Genomic DNA, 13143 nt, shown 5'->3' on the forward strand with positions numbered 1-13143 from the left:
GTGGTGCAGGGATCTCAAAAGTCCCCAGGAAAAATCCAATTAGCATTTAATATTTTTTTAATTTCTTTATTGACTAAGGTATCACATATTTGTCCTCAAACCCCCATTCCAATCCCCAGCCCTCCCCACTCATGCCCCCACCCCCCAGCATTTAATATTTTAATTGTTTGAGATGTACAGCTCAAAATGGTGTCTGCATTTCTCTGTCCTGTCAGGACTTAAAAAGGCTCAGCAGTCTCTCCATCGTCCAAAGGTAAAGTTGGCATAAAAGGGAAAATGACAGCTCAGAGTCCCGTGAGACCAGCTGGGCACCTCTCACCCCTGTTCCCCAGTTTTAGGGCGAAAAAGGTCAAATAGATCCAAGGATGTTTAAAGGGACAGCATTGTCCTTGGGTCGCATGTATTGAACAGCCAACCTTAACTTTAACCTGCACAGAAACTTCCAAGGAGACCTAATCTATATTCAGAAATCAAATTCATGTGAATAACACCACAGTCACGTCTTATTTGTCACAAGTCCCCTGGAAGTTACCCCTCACCAGCAATCCAAAAGCTCACAGTGTTGCTTTAAGGAAACCTGTGTTCTGTTTTCCTTGTGTTCCCAGTGCGTGCATTCTCAAGGTTTCATCGGAACGTTTTGGTAAAACATACGTTTCCACCCACAGAATCATTTCACAGAAAGTTTTCACAGAAGACAGGATTTTCTAGAGGGAGTGCTCCTCTGTTCTTAATTGCAAACATTAGCTGTTGCCAAGGAGGTGATTTGCAACAAAGAAGCACCTTTGAGCAATACAAATGTTTTGTACTCGTGAATGCGGGCCCCTGATTACACATGCCAGTTGTTTTGTAACTAATTGCATGAAGGTAGGCAGCCCGTTCACACGCATTGTAAGAGAACACTCTCCGAGGGATACTTGGATATAGTAATAATGCCAACTGGAAATTCTTTTCAAGGCTGTTTATCCTAATTAGACAAACTAACAAGATAAGGTCTCCTATAAGTTATTTTCTTGCTAGTAGGTTTCAGAAAACATGCACAGATGGATAAAACATAAATCTGAAATGTTCTTCAATCCATTTTGCACTACTTGTTAGTTTCTGGGAAATGAAGGCTGTACTGAGGACTTGGGGAGAACACTTGGGAGTCAGAAATCCCTTCTGTGTGTCCTAATGAATGGGTGTGCTTATTCAGAAGAAAACAGACCCACACCCCTGGACACACACACACACACACACACACACACACACACACACTCACGTGCTCACAGGTTCTCACAAGCCAGTGCAGGCACATGCTTCACCACTTCGCCATCATCTCTGCTGCTACCTGGCTCCTCAGCTCCTTGCCTTGCAACACAAAGGCAAAAAGGCAAAGCCCAGGGCTGACCTTGAACTTTCCCTGGGGGATCAGGTGGTAATGTCTGAATCTGAGGTCTTCATCTAGCTGTGTGACAGACAGGTTTACAGGCAAGCAGTGAATTGCTGTTTGTTCTCAGTATTGCTTTGACCAATTCCTTTAAGGCCAACTCCTTCCCACGTAGAGAAGTGTAATGGCACATAAAAAAATAAGTAAGATAGCACCTCCTCAAGCCGCTGCCTTGCATTTAATAGATGGATTAACATGTGTCCTGAGATATTTACTGGAAGTCAACCTCCCCCAAGCCCTAGAGTGCCTCCAGCCTAGCAGAAATGAGCGGTTGGTTAGTCACAGGAATGAAGTGAGGGGAGCTGATGGGGGAAATGGGGTGCCCTGGGGACTGAGAGAGCACACAGCACAGTCACCAGGGGACAGGAGGAGTGGTGGGCGGAGCAGGGCGGGGCAGGGAGGAATTGAAAGGGATCTTAGCAAAAGAAGCTGGAGCAGGTGACACTTGGGATCTAGAAGGGCATGTGGTTCTGGCTCTGACCTGCTCATTGGACTTACTGGGGAGCTTTAAAAATACTGCTGCTGCCTGGGCCCCACCTCAGAGATGACCTGATTGTGGATGGAGTGCCCCCACTAGGCATTAAAGTTTTTATAGTGTGTGGGGGAGTGGGGGTGAGGGGTAAAATGTTCAATTAGGAACCACATCCTCATGCTGTGCCTTAGGGAGCATTTTTAGAAAGTTGCCATGATACAAGCTTCACTAAACTTGGATGTGATGGAAGAACAGCAGACACATGTGGAAATGGGATATTTCCAATTCCCCAACAGTAAGCAGATGCAAAGCCTATCCCAGTGCTTCCCGGTGTGTCTGGGCCCTTCCCTGTCAGGAAGAGGCGCAGCGATGGCTGCAAATGCAAGTCCTCAGACCCCACCCGGCCCTTCCAAGCAGAAGGAGGGCTGAGGGCATTGGCAACGTCAATACCCGTCCCAGGCGAGGCTTTTGCACACAGATGCTGGAGGCCCTGCCTACTTCAGATCGTGGAGTTGGCCAGGCTTCCGTTCCCTCCGGGAGGGTGCTACCATGGAGCTCTTCCCAGCTTCCGGATCCCCGAACTGCAGAGCACAGGGCAGGGAACTGAGGCCTTTGGATGCAGTTCAGACAAAGAAAAAAGTGCCAGTGCTCATTTTAAACCCAGGCTAGATAAGGCAGAGGGGGGTTGTGAAGAGTAGCTTTTCCTCTGGTGCCTGTTCTGTACCCCAAGACCTGGATGTGGACTCACTAGCAGCGCACTCTGGTGGCCTATCCCACATCCGGGCCCTATGTCATCCTTAACATCAGTGTCTGGATGGATGTGGGGGAAGATGGTCCTGCTGTGGCCCCCGCCTGGGTCAGATGCTCACTTTAGGAAAGGATTGTGACATCTGTTACAAAGCGAGTCCCCAAGAGATGAACCACCGGAGCGAATTTGATTAATCATGCGAGAATTTATTACAGATTCGAATCCGGGCTCAAACCTTGGCTGACGCAGCAGCCGGCAAACACCCAGGCAAGAGCCCTGATGGAGGGGCAGTCCCTCCTCTTATACTTCTTTTTTCCCACCCCTCCCACTGTTGATCTGTCACTCCCTGATTGGCCCCTCAGGACAAAGAACTGGCCGTCCTCAGCTATTCCTTAGGTGATTTACACAACCTGGCCTGTTTTGCTTCAAACAGAATGTCTGTTCTGACTCCAAACAGGAGTGCAGGATGCTGCGGTTTTTATGACCCCAATTTCCCAGCCAGATCCTGAGGGAGGTCTGCATGTCCCACCCCAAAGGAATTCCTGGCACTGAGTTACGGCACTGAGTTACGACTGACTTTATTTTTTAAACTTTTCCCCCCTGGCCTGGTCTGTCTCCAGAGTCCTTATCTCTTGGGCAGACGGGGCCGACTGTCACAACATCGACAGAAATCTGCCTCCTGTGCCTGCCCCAAGCCCTAGGCACACAGGGCAGCACCTAGGCCCTAGTCCCCATCTTTTCTCCAAGGCCCAGCACCACTCTTGGCTCAGATTTGGTACTTCATGCACGGTCATTGAATGACTAAACAAATGAATGGAAATGAATTTCCACGTTAGTTTTCTCTGGCACACCACATGTATGTTTAAAAGAGTTTCTCCTACTCCCGGTATTTTACAAGATTTTTTAACAGGGTAAGTAAATAATATAGGTGCTTACTAATTTATATTTATACATTCGTAGCATACACATACACACACGTCATCCCTTTCTAAATAAAACCCCTTATTCTTTCTAACTAATGAGCTGAGATTGCATTTTATTCTCTAAAGTTTGAGTGACTTCGTGCAGACTTCACATTTATGGGGCGACTGCTTTATATCAGGAACTGTCGGAGGGGTTTCCCTGGCTACATCCATCACTCCTTGTATTTCTCACAGTGTAGGTAGGGGCTGTCCTTCCTCCCTGTGCATGTCCTGTCAGTAGATCTTCAACATCAGCAAGGGCAGTACTTGAATCCGAAGCATTCCTGTGATGGCCCAGAGCTCCTCAGGACAGTAGGTCAAGCTCAAAAGCATAGGCACCTTCTCCAAAGCCCGTTTTTCACCCCATTACTGAATCAGCTCACTGACCTGGCCCTGGCTTGGTATGATATACCGGCAGGTGCAAAAAGAGGAGAGTACTGCCAAAGCCTTCCCCCCAACACACACACACACACAACCTCCCCCACCCCAACCCCTTCCCAGACCCCAGCCCTGGGCCATCTTCCTGAAGTGCTGAGAACGGTTCCTTCTCATTCAGCCTCAGAACAGCTTTGCAATGAAATAATAACTCCACAGCCCTGCCCCCTCCTTCCTCTGCCCACCGCTTGCAGGTGAATGCTGGGGGTAATCCTGGCCCCTGGGAGCAGTAGGGTGGAGGAGCAGCGACCTGACCTGTGTGTACCAGCCGGTGTCAGGGGAGCTGGCCTGTCTGAGATCTCACTGAGGATGGGAGAGGCGGACCGGGGGCCTCTCCTTGGCATCCCTGTCTCGCCCACAGCCTTGCTCAGCTCCCAGAGCAAGGCAAGATGCCATCCACAGACAGCCTGAGGGAGGTTGTAAAACAGGCCAGGGGCCTGGGAACTGTCAGCTTTGCTCAGTGCCTCTCAGATCCCCGTGGGCCAGCCCAGCCGCTGCTCTTCCTCTCTTTGCAGAAGAAAGCTGTCAGGTGACACTGAATGTTGTTTGTTCTCATTAGCTGAGCCTGCGGGTGTGTGATTGTTTGCAACCCAAGCTCTGAAAGTGTAATGCCATGATGGGGACGGGTCATCCCAGGGATCATCTTGTGACCTATCAGAGGGCTCAGGCTCCAGACCAGGCTTCTGCTGATGCATCAGGGAAGCTATGCAGTTACAAGTGGTACCCAAACCCAGGCACTGTCTTCATAGACAACAGCCAGGAAAGCACTGTACCGCCTGCCCACTCTTCCACAAAGAGCCTGGAAGTCCTTCTGGGTAATAAAACCCCATGTCAGTAGGTAAAGAAAGAATGCACTCGTGTATGTCTGTTCAATTTTCAGGTAGAACAATTGTCCAACGTACAGGCCAGGAGGAACTGTGCCAAAAAAGTCTGTTGAGCCTGTAGGGCAACACTCTTGATTGCAAAGACAATGGGTTTACCGCTGTGGGCTGGTGCAGTGTGGACATTCATTTCTGTCTCCTGGTAAATCGTGTGGAGAGCTGCTGTATATGGCTACTGTTCCACAGACTGGTTTAAGTGAGGGACCAATTGACAGAAGAAAAGAAAATATTGGTATCGGGCGGTTTTATGAGAATGTAAATCACATCCAAAGTTTGAGATCCAAAAGAATTAAATTATTGATGGTATGAATTAACTTTGGTACATTGTTCCCGCTTCAAGCAGCGTGACTAGTTCAATTCTTCAGTGTGTTTTATTGGCCAAGAATAAAGATGATGATATAGCGTTTGACTTTAACTTCTCAGTTACTTACAAATTGGAATGGATCTTTAAAAACTGAAAGATTTTCAAGATTATGCTGTTGGTCAGTTTATGTGAGCTAACTAGCATTTATTACCATTGTGATCATATATATTGTAAATGAAATGATAAAAGAAAAAGAAAAGATATCCATTAAGGAAAATATGGTTTACTCTGGTCTATTCTAGTTCTTGGGTATGCTTCTTTAACTTGGTCTAAAAGAAATACCTAAGAATGTGTTTTCTTCAAAACTGTAGTTTCAATAAAAGGCTTGTCCTTTTTACTTAATGTCGAAAACATAAATTTGGAAAGGATTCTGGTAGGGAAAAAATCCTTCTCATGCACCCAATTCAAGGAGTCATTTATCCGTAATTTAGTCATGTACTGCTGTGGTGTGAATGCCTCCTAGCCACAAGCTGATGACAGCCTACATTTCAATATTCTATGAGACTTACTGGTGGCAAGCTGTTGTTAAGAATGTGCTGTTCTATCAATATTGAGTTAAGAAACAATTAAGCTCCCTGAAAACATTCTTCCCACAATCTGTCCCACTCTCCTAGACAGGAATACAAGCACACACAGTCCAGCATGGCCGAAAATAGATCTGTTACCAAGAGAAAACGATGGAAGTGTAGGCCTTCGCCTTTGGTTGAATGTGAGAAATACCAAGATGATTATATGCTTATCATACTGCAACGTAATTGTGTTCTTGCTGACTTCCTCCCAGCTATGCACCCTCTGAAACCAAGGCACACATCCCAGTCATCCTGTTTTGCAGATTTATATTGAACAAATGAGGGATGACGAAAGGAATGAAGAGAAGTACCTGATACCTAGGATAGCTAAGTGTTCTGACTTGATCTTTAATGTTGTCAGGTTCAGTTATCATACTAAATGTTCATGTAGTGGCTGAAAATATCACATAATTTACCTGTCCACATTCATTTTATCAATAGAAGCCATATTAGGTACAAAGCTTCAAGGTTAAGTGAAATTTAGTAAGTGATTTGTGTGTGTGTGTGTGTGTGTGTGTGTGTGTGTGTGAAATGCTTTTGAAATATGCAGGAGAAAAAAGAAATTTCAGTACAAAAAGATGTAGAAATTTCAAGTGGTTATCTGGAGAAAAGGCCAGATCCTTGAAATACCAGGGATGTTATTGGTTTTACATGTGGCTCTTTACCAGAATTGTGGCCACTTTTAAGCCAGTTACTATAAGGGAATGGGATTGCCAAATTGGCTTAGATTTATGGAGACTCACCTTCTTGGACTGAGAGGGGCCCACCCAGTTTCACTCACTGTCCCAAGGTGCCTGAACCTTGAGAAAATTAGAGTTCTGATAATATGAGAGGCTGGTGCACAAATTTGTGCACAGTGGAGTCCTTCAGCCTGGCCTACGGGATTGGGCTGAAATCAGCTCTCCAACATCCCCCGAGGGTTCCCAGATTGCAATGAGATTGCAGGCCAATGCATGATCAGGGCCAGGGAGGGACCATTGGAGAGTTCCAGGGCATGCCTGGCCTGTCTCACTCAGTCCCAATTGGCCAGACCCCAGCAGCATGCTAACCAAACAGTCAGAGTGTCTACACCCTGGTGGTCAGTGCCCGTCATAGCAACTGGTCAACTCCTTGACCAACTGCCCGCTGGTGGTCAGTGCATGTCATAATGAGGGGCTGAGTGGCTTTAGCATATCATTAGCATATTGCGTTTTGATTGGTTGAATGGCCAACCTGTCGACCAGATACTTAGCATATTGGGCTTTTATTATATAAGAGGATTTGGTTTTACATTGGGAGTAGCTCAAAATAACAGAGGCTATTATATTTCCCTCTCAAATAAAAGTGGAGATAGTGCAGCTCCATGCATCATCAAGACCAGGTTTATTTTATTTTCCTGCCCAACTGTATTTGATATGTGACTTCCATTGTCAAGGTGGTTGCTGAAACTCCAGCCATCACTTTCCTATCCCATTCAGAAAAAAAGAGGAAGAAGGGTGAGCCTTCTTCTTCTTAGAGACTTTCTACTGGTATAAGCCTCGAAAAATAGTCTTCTTATAACTCCCTGGCCAGAAGCACGTCACAGAGTGACAGTTGCAAAGGGGGCTGTGAAATGTAGTTTGATAAGCCCAGTCAACAAATTAGGGCATTTTTGTTAGGAGGAAGGGGAAATGGATATTGGAGTAAACAACTACTAGACTATTACAGGTAGCAATGGCAAAAGGGTGGCATAAGTGTGACATGGAGGAGGGAAGTGGAATGTACAGGAAACAATGGGTTGTCCCTCTTCCCCACCATTCAGTCTGTCTCTACTGCAAGTACTTCTATAGTGAAATAGCCCCACAGCAAAGGAATAGAAAGGAGAGGCAAAGGACATTGTACATCAGCAAAGTGCAGAAACTGTGTACAGATAATTAGGATCGTGTTTTGCACTGTATCATTTCTTTCAGCCTTCTTGCAGTACTTTACGTGTGGAAATATATTATTTTTTCCAAATATGGAAAAGTGAAAATCAAGGTATGAATGCTCTTTCCAGAATAACTGTCTTAATTAGCAACAAGGTCACCTTTGGAAAAAAACAAACTATTACCTAGAAGGATAGGCTTATTATGAAAAGAATCAATCTCCTGGAAGTAGAGGACAGAGGCAAATGAGGAGCTAATTAGCCACAGTAAGCTGTGGGAAACTTACTGCTAAATTAGAGTCCATGAGTGTAGCCTCGTGATTATACTGACAACTCTTTTCTTTATTTTTTAAAGGTAGCCAACCAAGTTGTTCAGGCTCTGCTCACTCAAAAGGTAGGTCACTTTCTGGCTTTCTTATTTTCACAGTACCTTTGTGAATAGGTGGGAACTCGTATTGTCAAACTGAGAAATTGTGATTGATAGAAGCAATGCTTTTCTATTTATTCGCTCAGGTTAAAATTGTGTGTGTATTAGAGGGTGTATGGAGTGACACCAATGAGGAACAGAATCATAACATTCAAGCTCTCAGTAAAGTAATAGGAAGCCTTTTGACGAGGAAAAATTCCCCAGGTTCCCAGATGAGTAGCAGGCCTATCATTTTCACTTAGTGAAGGCAAACAGTGAACAGGCCGGTGGATCCCTCCAATTCCTGTAAAACAAACAGCCTCTGACAGACAGCATTGACAGAAGCCAGGCATTGGCAGGAGATCTTTGAGGTTATAGAATCTATTTGGTTTCTCTGGGCCTCAGTTTCTCTTCTGTAAAATAGGAGTAGCAACACCCACTCCCAGAACTACTGTGGCTGTGGCCCCTCTATGAAAGGGAGCATGGAGAGCCGTTCCTGTAGTGGTGGAAATATGAAATAAATGACGCATTATTCAATTTGTCAGTGACCCCTTTATCAAGCTAATGGTAATGTCTGTGCCTGTGTCTTTCCAGCCCCCTATTCTGCCCTCAGACAGTACGACATAATGTTACTGGGTCAAAGTCGGTAAATACAGGTAATTGCCCAAAATTAGCTGGTGAATTTTATTGACCCTTTCCCATCTCTTTCTACAGTGCTTCGCAGAGACTAAGTTCTAGGTCCTTCACCATTTCATTTATTCTATCACTTCTCTGGGAGGTGGAGACTTCCTCTAGAAAAGGAAATCTTAGATTAAATCCTATTCAGGAGGATGGGGCCAATGAGGGCAAAATGCTTTATTGCATTTTGTTTTTCAGTTGAAAGTAATTGTATTAGGGGTTGACCATTTCTCACAGGCATACTTAAATAAATAGCATTTTATATTTACATTGCAGAAGCATGATAATAGTTTTGTTAGACTTTCTCCCCCATCTACTTCTATCAAAATATCATGTTTCCTGCTACAAATAGTTTCAATGGCTTCAGGTTGTACATTAACATCAGATAGTGTAGGGAGATGTCGGTATACTTATGTAAAGTTAGAAATAGGTTTAATTTTGAATTACAGAGATCCCAAATAATAGTGGCTTAAATAAGCTACCATGTTATTTCTTTCTTGCTTCCAAATCCACAGGTAGGCAGGACAGGGCTGTATGGTGACACTGCTCCATGAAGTCCACAGGGTTCCTATTATCCTGCCTCTGTCTTCTTATTCAGTGAGATATGGCCTCCATTCCCAAGGTCATTTCATGGGCCAAAATAGCTACTCTGGCTCCAGTCATCACATCCACATTCCAGCCATCAGGAAGGAAGCAAAGCTGTGGGGAGAGGGGGAGGAGGGAATTAAAAGGGTAAAGGGCACAAAATACTTTAAGAAATACTTTCAAAAGCTTTCATATCTCCCTACTTATACCTCCTTGAACAGACCTTTGCCTCAGAGCCATATGTAAGGAAGCTGGAGATGCAGTATTTATCCTGGAAATGTGCCCCCTGAAACTGTGTTGGCATATTATTGTGGAAGAAGGGGAGAAACAGATGTTGAAGGGCAGGTTACGCTTTCTGTCACAACCCATGTGAATGCCTTTCTTTTTTCAAAGGCTTTAATTTCTCAGTGGCCACCCACCTGGGAGAAGCTCTGTGCTCATTTAATTGCACTCCCGGGGACAGAGGAAGCACTGTGTGTGCCTCTGAGATACTTCTCACGCCTGGCTGTTTAATGGTGCCCCGGGAAGGAGACAAGGAAAGTGTCTGGTACAATATTAAGGGAAGTGGGACTCTTGTGTTAGCCACAAGAAATAGCTGCACAAATCCAATCTCCTTGGTGCAGTTAGCAGTCAGACACAGAAGGGCATGTTACCGGAGAAAGCGTGCCTCGGAGACAGCATCAGCAGAAGAGCTAGGGCTCCTGCGATCCCAAAAGAATCATGTTCTGCAGAAGCGTGTGCCTCCTGGTTTTTATAGGGATTGTAAAACCACCGCAAAATGACTAGCACTGCTTTAGGAGCACAATATAGGAAGTAAAATGCCTTCAACATGCAGATGAGAAAACTAATTCTCAACAGGATGTACCTCTTAAAGAGGCCCAGTCAAAACATAAATCTTGAAAGATTTATCCAAGTCACAAAAATAACCCTGGAGATGAAATTATAGTCATAACTCTTCAGGTTTACAATATGTCACTTGTAAGTCCGCCTTGGTGTCAGCTCCTCTCTGGGCACCCGAAAGAGCAGTTTCCATGGCATACCCTGTCCGGCCTGGGAGAGGATCCTGGAGTGCGTTTCTGGTCATAGGAGTAATAGGAAAAATCATTTCCTTAGACTGATCAGTTTCTATTAAATGTAAAATATTATCCTAGGCAACTAATTGAATTTATCTCAAAACTCTGTGGATTCCCTAAGAGAGCAGATTGTACCTCCTTTAGCTCCATGATGCTCAAGTGACAGTAATAACTCAGCTCACTTCTATGTGTGACTCCAAAGCATAGGTTTAATTCTACAAGTGCAGTGAAATCAATAATGGGGCTGGCCCCCTGTTTTGTCTGCATTACATTTTATCTTCATTAAGTCAGTTACACTCACTGAAAATGTAACTCTCCTGGTTCTTCAATTTGTGTGTGTGTGTGTGTGTGTGTGTGTGTGTGTGTGTGTTTTACCACTGACACCAAACCTAAAAGAAAAGCAATTTTCCCTGCAGCTATTTTTCAGCATATCAACACCTCAGACTAATCTGCATGTTTTAGGGCAGCCAGCTAGTTCTAGGGCATTTTTCTCTTCACCATCCTAGAATGATGCTCCTTTATCCTGACTCTAGCCCTACAGCCATCCAGGTAGAAGCAGAACACAACTTGGTAACCTGAAACTGAGAGAACTTCAAACCCCTACGTGTTTCCGATCCGCTGGTCTAGCAATAGTGTGTGCGGCTTCTGGTTCCTCCAAGAGGGTCTGTTTATTTAGGGTTTGGCAAAAGCAGGTTTATAGTTGTGAGTACATGAAACACAGTTTGTTCTTGCATTATGATGTGTTATTTATGATATTATTTTCCATATGAACCACTGTTTACTGTGCACTAAAAAGGGGTCCCACCCCATGTCCAGTACTTTAAGTGCACTGAATCAGTCTGCCCTCCCTGCAGCCTGTGAGATGGAACTGAGAGAGCAGTTTGCCCACAGTTCTAATGGCCGAAGTGGCATAGCCCGTGCTTTAACCACAGTTGACTGTGCTGACCCTGTGCACTATTCAGCCTCCATGATCCCAGTCAGTCACTTGTTTCCCACTGCAGCTCAGCAGGCAGAGGAAATGCTATGAAAATCCCCAGAAGCATGGAAACCCAACCATTAGTTATGATCACAGGGAGTAAAACAAAAGAGCAAGGTACCAACAGGTTTCTTAAAACTCCTAGAAGCAGGGTCAGGCCTCACCAGCAAGAGCATCCAGGACTGGCCACGCGGGGTGTCAGGGCTGCTGTGCATTGGGAGTCACGCTTTCTCAGCATCCATCTTAATTTGGGCTGGAGAATCTCACAATTGCCAGGGACCTTCAGGAGCATTCAGCCCCGAGATTGCCAACGAGCTTTGGTAATGGTCTCGGTTCACTCTGATGACATGAACTGGTTCGCTGTCACCCAGACTTCAAACGTGAAACCCAAGTGTCTGTGGAATGAAGGCTCACACTCTGCAGTCTGCCCGGAACTGCACCACTTCCTCCTGATGAGAGCTGGCCTGGCCGGCTCACACCCCTGCTGACCTGCCTTGCCTGTCAATGGCAGCTGTCCATGGGGAGGTTCTTGATCCCTGGTTAGTCTGAAAGTGGCCAGCCCTTTCCTGAAATGGCTTTTCTTTTTCCAGAAGTCTTAGAATCCTCAAAAGAGGAACGGAAGTGTCCATGACAACCACTCCCCAGAGGAGAGGCTGGGGGTGTGGTATCCACTCGGGGAAGGATTTGGTGGCCCTTCAGAAGCCATCTTGTCCCAGAAAGCAGCGGGATGTTCCTTTTCTCCAAAGCCTGGTTTTGAGCAGTACCTCAGGTTCCAGGGGAGAAGCCGGGCCCCACCAGCAAAAGTTATTTCCTCAAGGTCACATGGGCCCTGAGCCCAGGCCCCTTACCTCCCAACTAGAAGGATTCATCTGGGAGAGCTTACCAGTGTAATTTCATTTTTATGTGGAAAATAAGATTTACATAGTTTTCATCAATCGTCTACTGATAATGTCGGTGAATATCCTGCTCCGAAGCAATCAGCATGTTCTTACACTTACCACAGCAGGGAGCCAGGTAATGGTTTTGCTGTAAATGCTGGAGCAGCTGTTCTCTGCAGGCATGTGCAACAGTGAGTCCGCATCTCCATCCCAGTGCAGGCGGAGCGGTCCACGTGCTCATGGTCCAGGGCAGTCATGACTTGGGATCATTAAGGTGCACAGAGGCCTTTGGGATCAGCGTGTCCCGTTGCTCAGTTTATTTTGCCCTCACACTCAGCTGTCATTCCTCACTCTCGGTGGCTGGTGACATACAGGTTGCAAGGAAAGCAGGCCTGGCTGTTCTCTTGAACCCAAGACCATTATACTTTCTTACATGAGACTAAATCAAGCCAAATCTTTGGCATTATTTCCCACTGGTATATTGTGTCTCCTTTTTGATTTCAGAAGACACAACCCTCTAGCTTCAATAGGGTCCTCTTGAGGCCTGAGACACACGTCATGGGAAAAGAAGGGCTGTAGGAGAGGACAGGTGGTCTCGGGCCTGTTGTGACCACGCCCCAAGACAACAGTGTCTACCAGAGGAGTCACTTAATGATAATGTTCCCTTAGTTTCCCCATCTCCCTCCCCCACCTCCCCTGAAACGGGCCACGTGCTCCTTCAAGGCGGTTCCCATTGTGGGCACGGGAAGCAGCCAGCCAGCTGCCGCCCTGCCTGGCCTGCACTGCCGAGGTCAGGGAGAGTGTTGTT

General features: G+C 45.8%; 1 protein-coding gene across 6 annotated transcripts in view; it reads left to right on the forward strand.

The window, feature by feature from the left end:
• The window catches only part of NCKAP5 (NCK associated protein 5), a 909053-nt gene that overhangs the window by 706863 nt on the left and 189047 nt on the right, over window positions 1–13143 (forward strand). For all 6 annotated transcript variants that reach the window (XM_045575730.1, XM_045575732.1, XM_045575733.1 and 3 more), the window contains one exon: window positions 8095–8133. In XM_045575730.1, coding sequence (XP_045431686.1) covers window positions 8095–8133 — 39 coding nt within the window. The remainder of the gene's footprint in view (window positions 1–8094; window positions 8134–13143) is intronic.

This window comes from Pipistrellus kuhlii, unplaced genomic scaffold (assembly GCF_014108245.1).
Source record: "Pipistrellus kuhlii isolate mPipKuh1 unplaced genomic scaffold, mPipKuh1.p scaffold_m20_p_7, whole genome shotgun sequence".
Lineage (NCBI taxonomy): Eukaryota > Metazoa > Chordata > Mammalia > Chiroptera > Vespertilionidae > Pipistrellus > Pipistrellus kuhlii.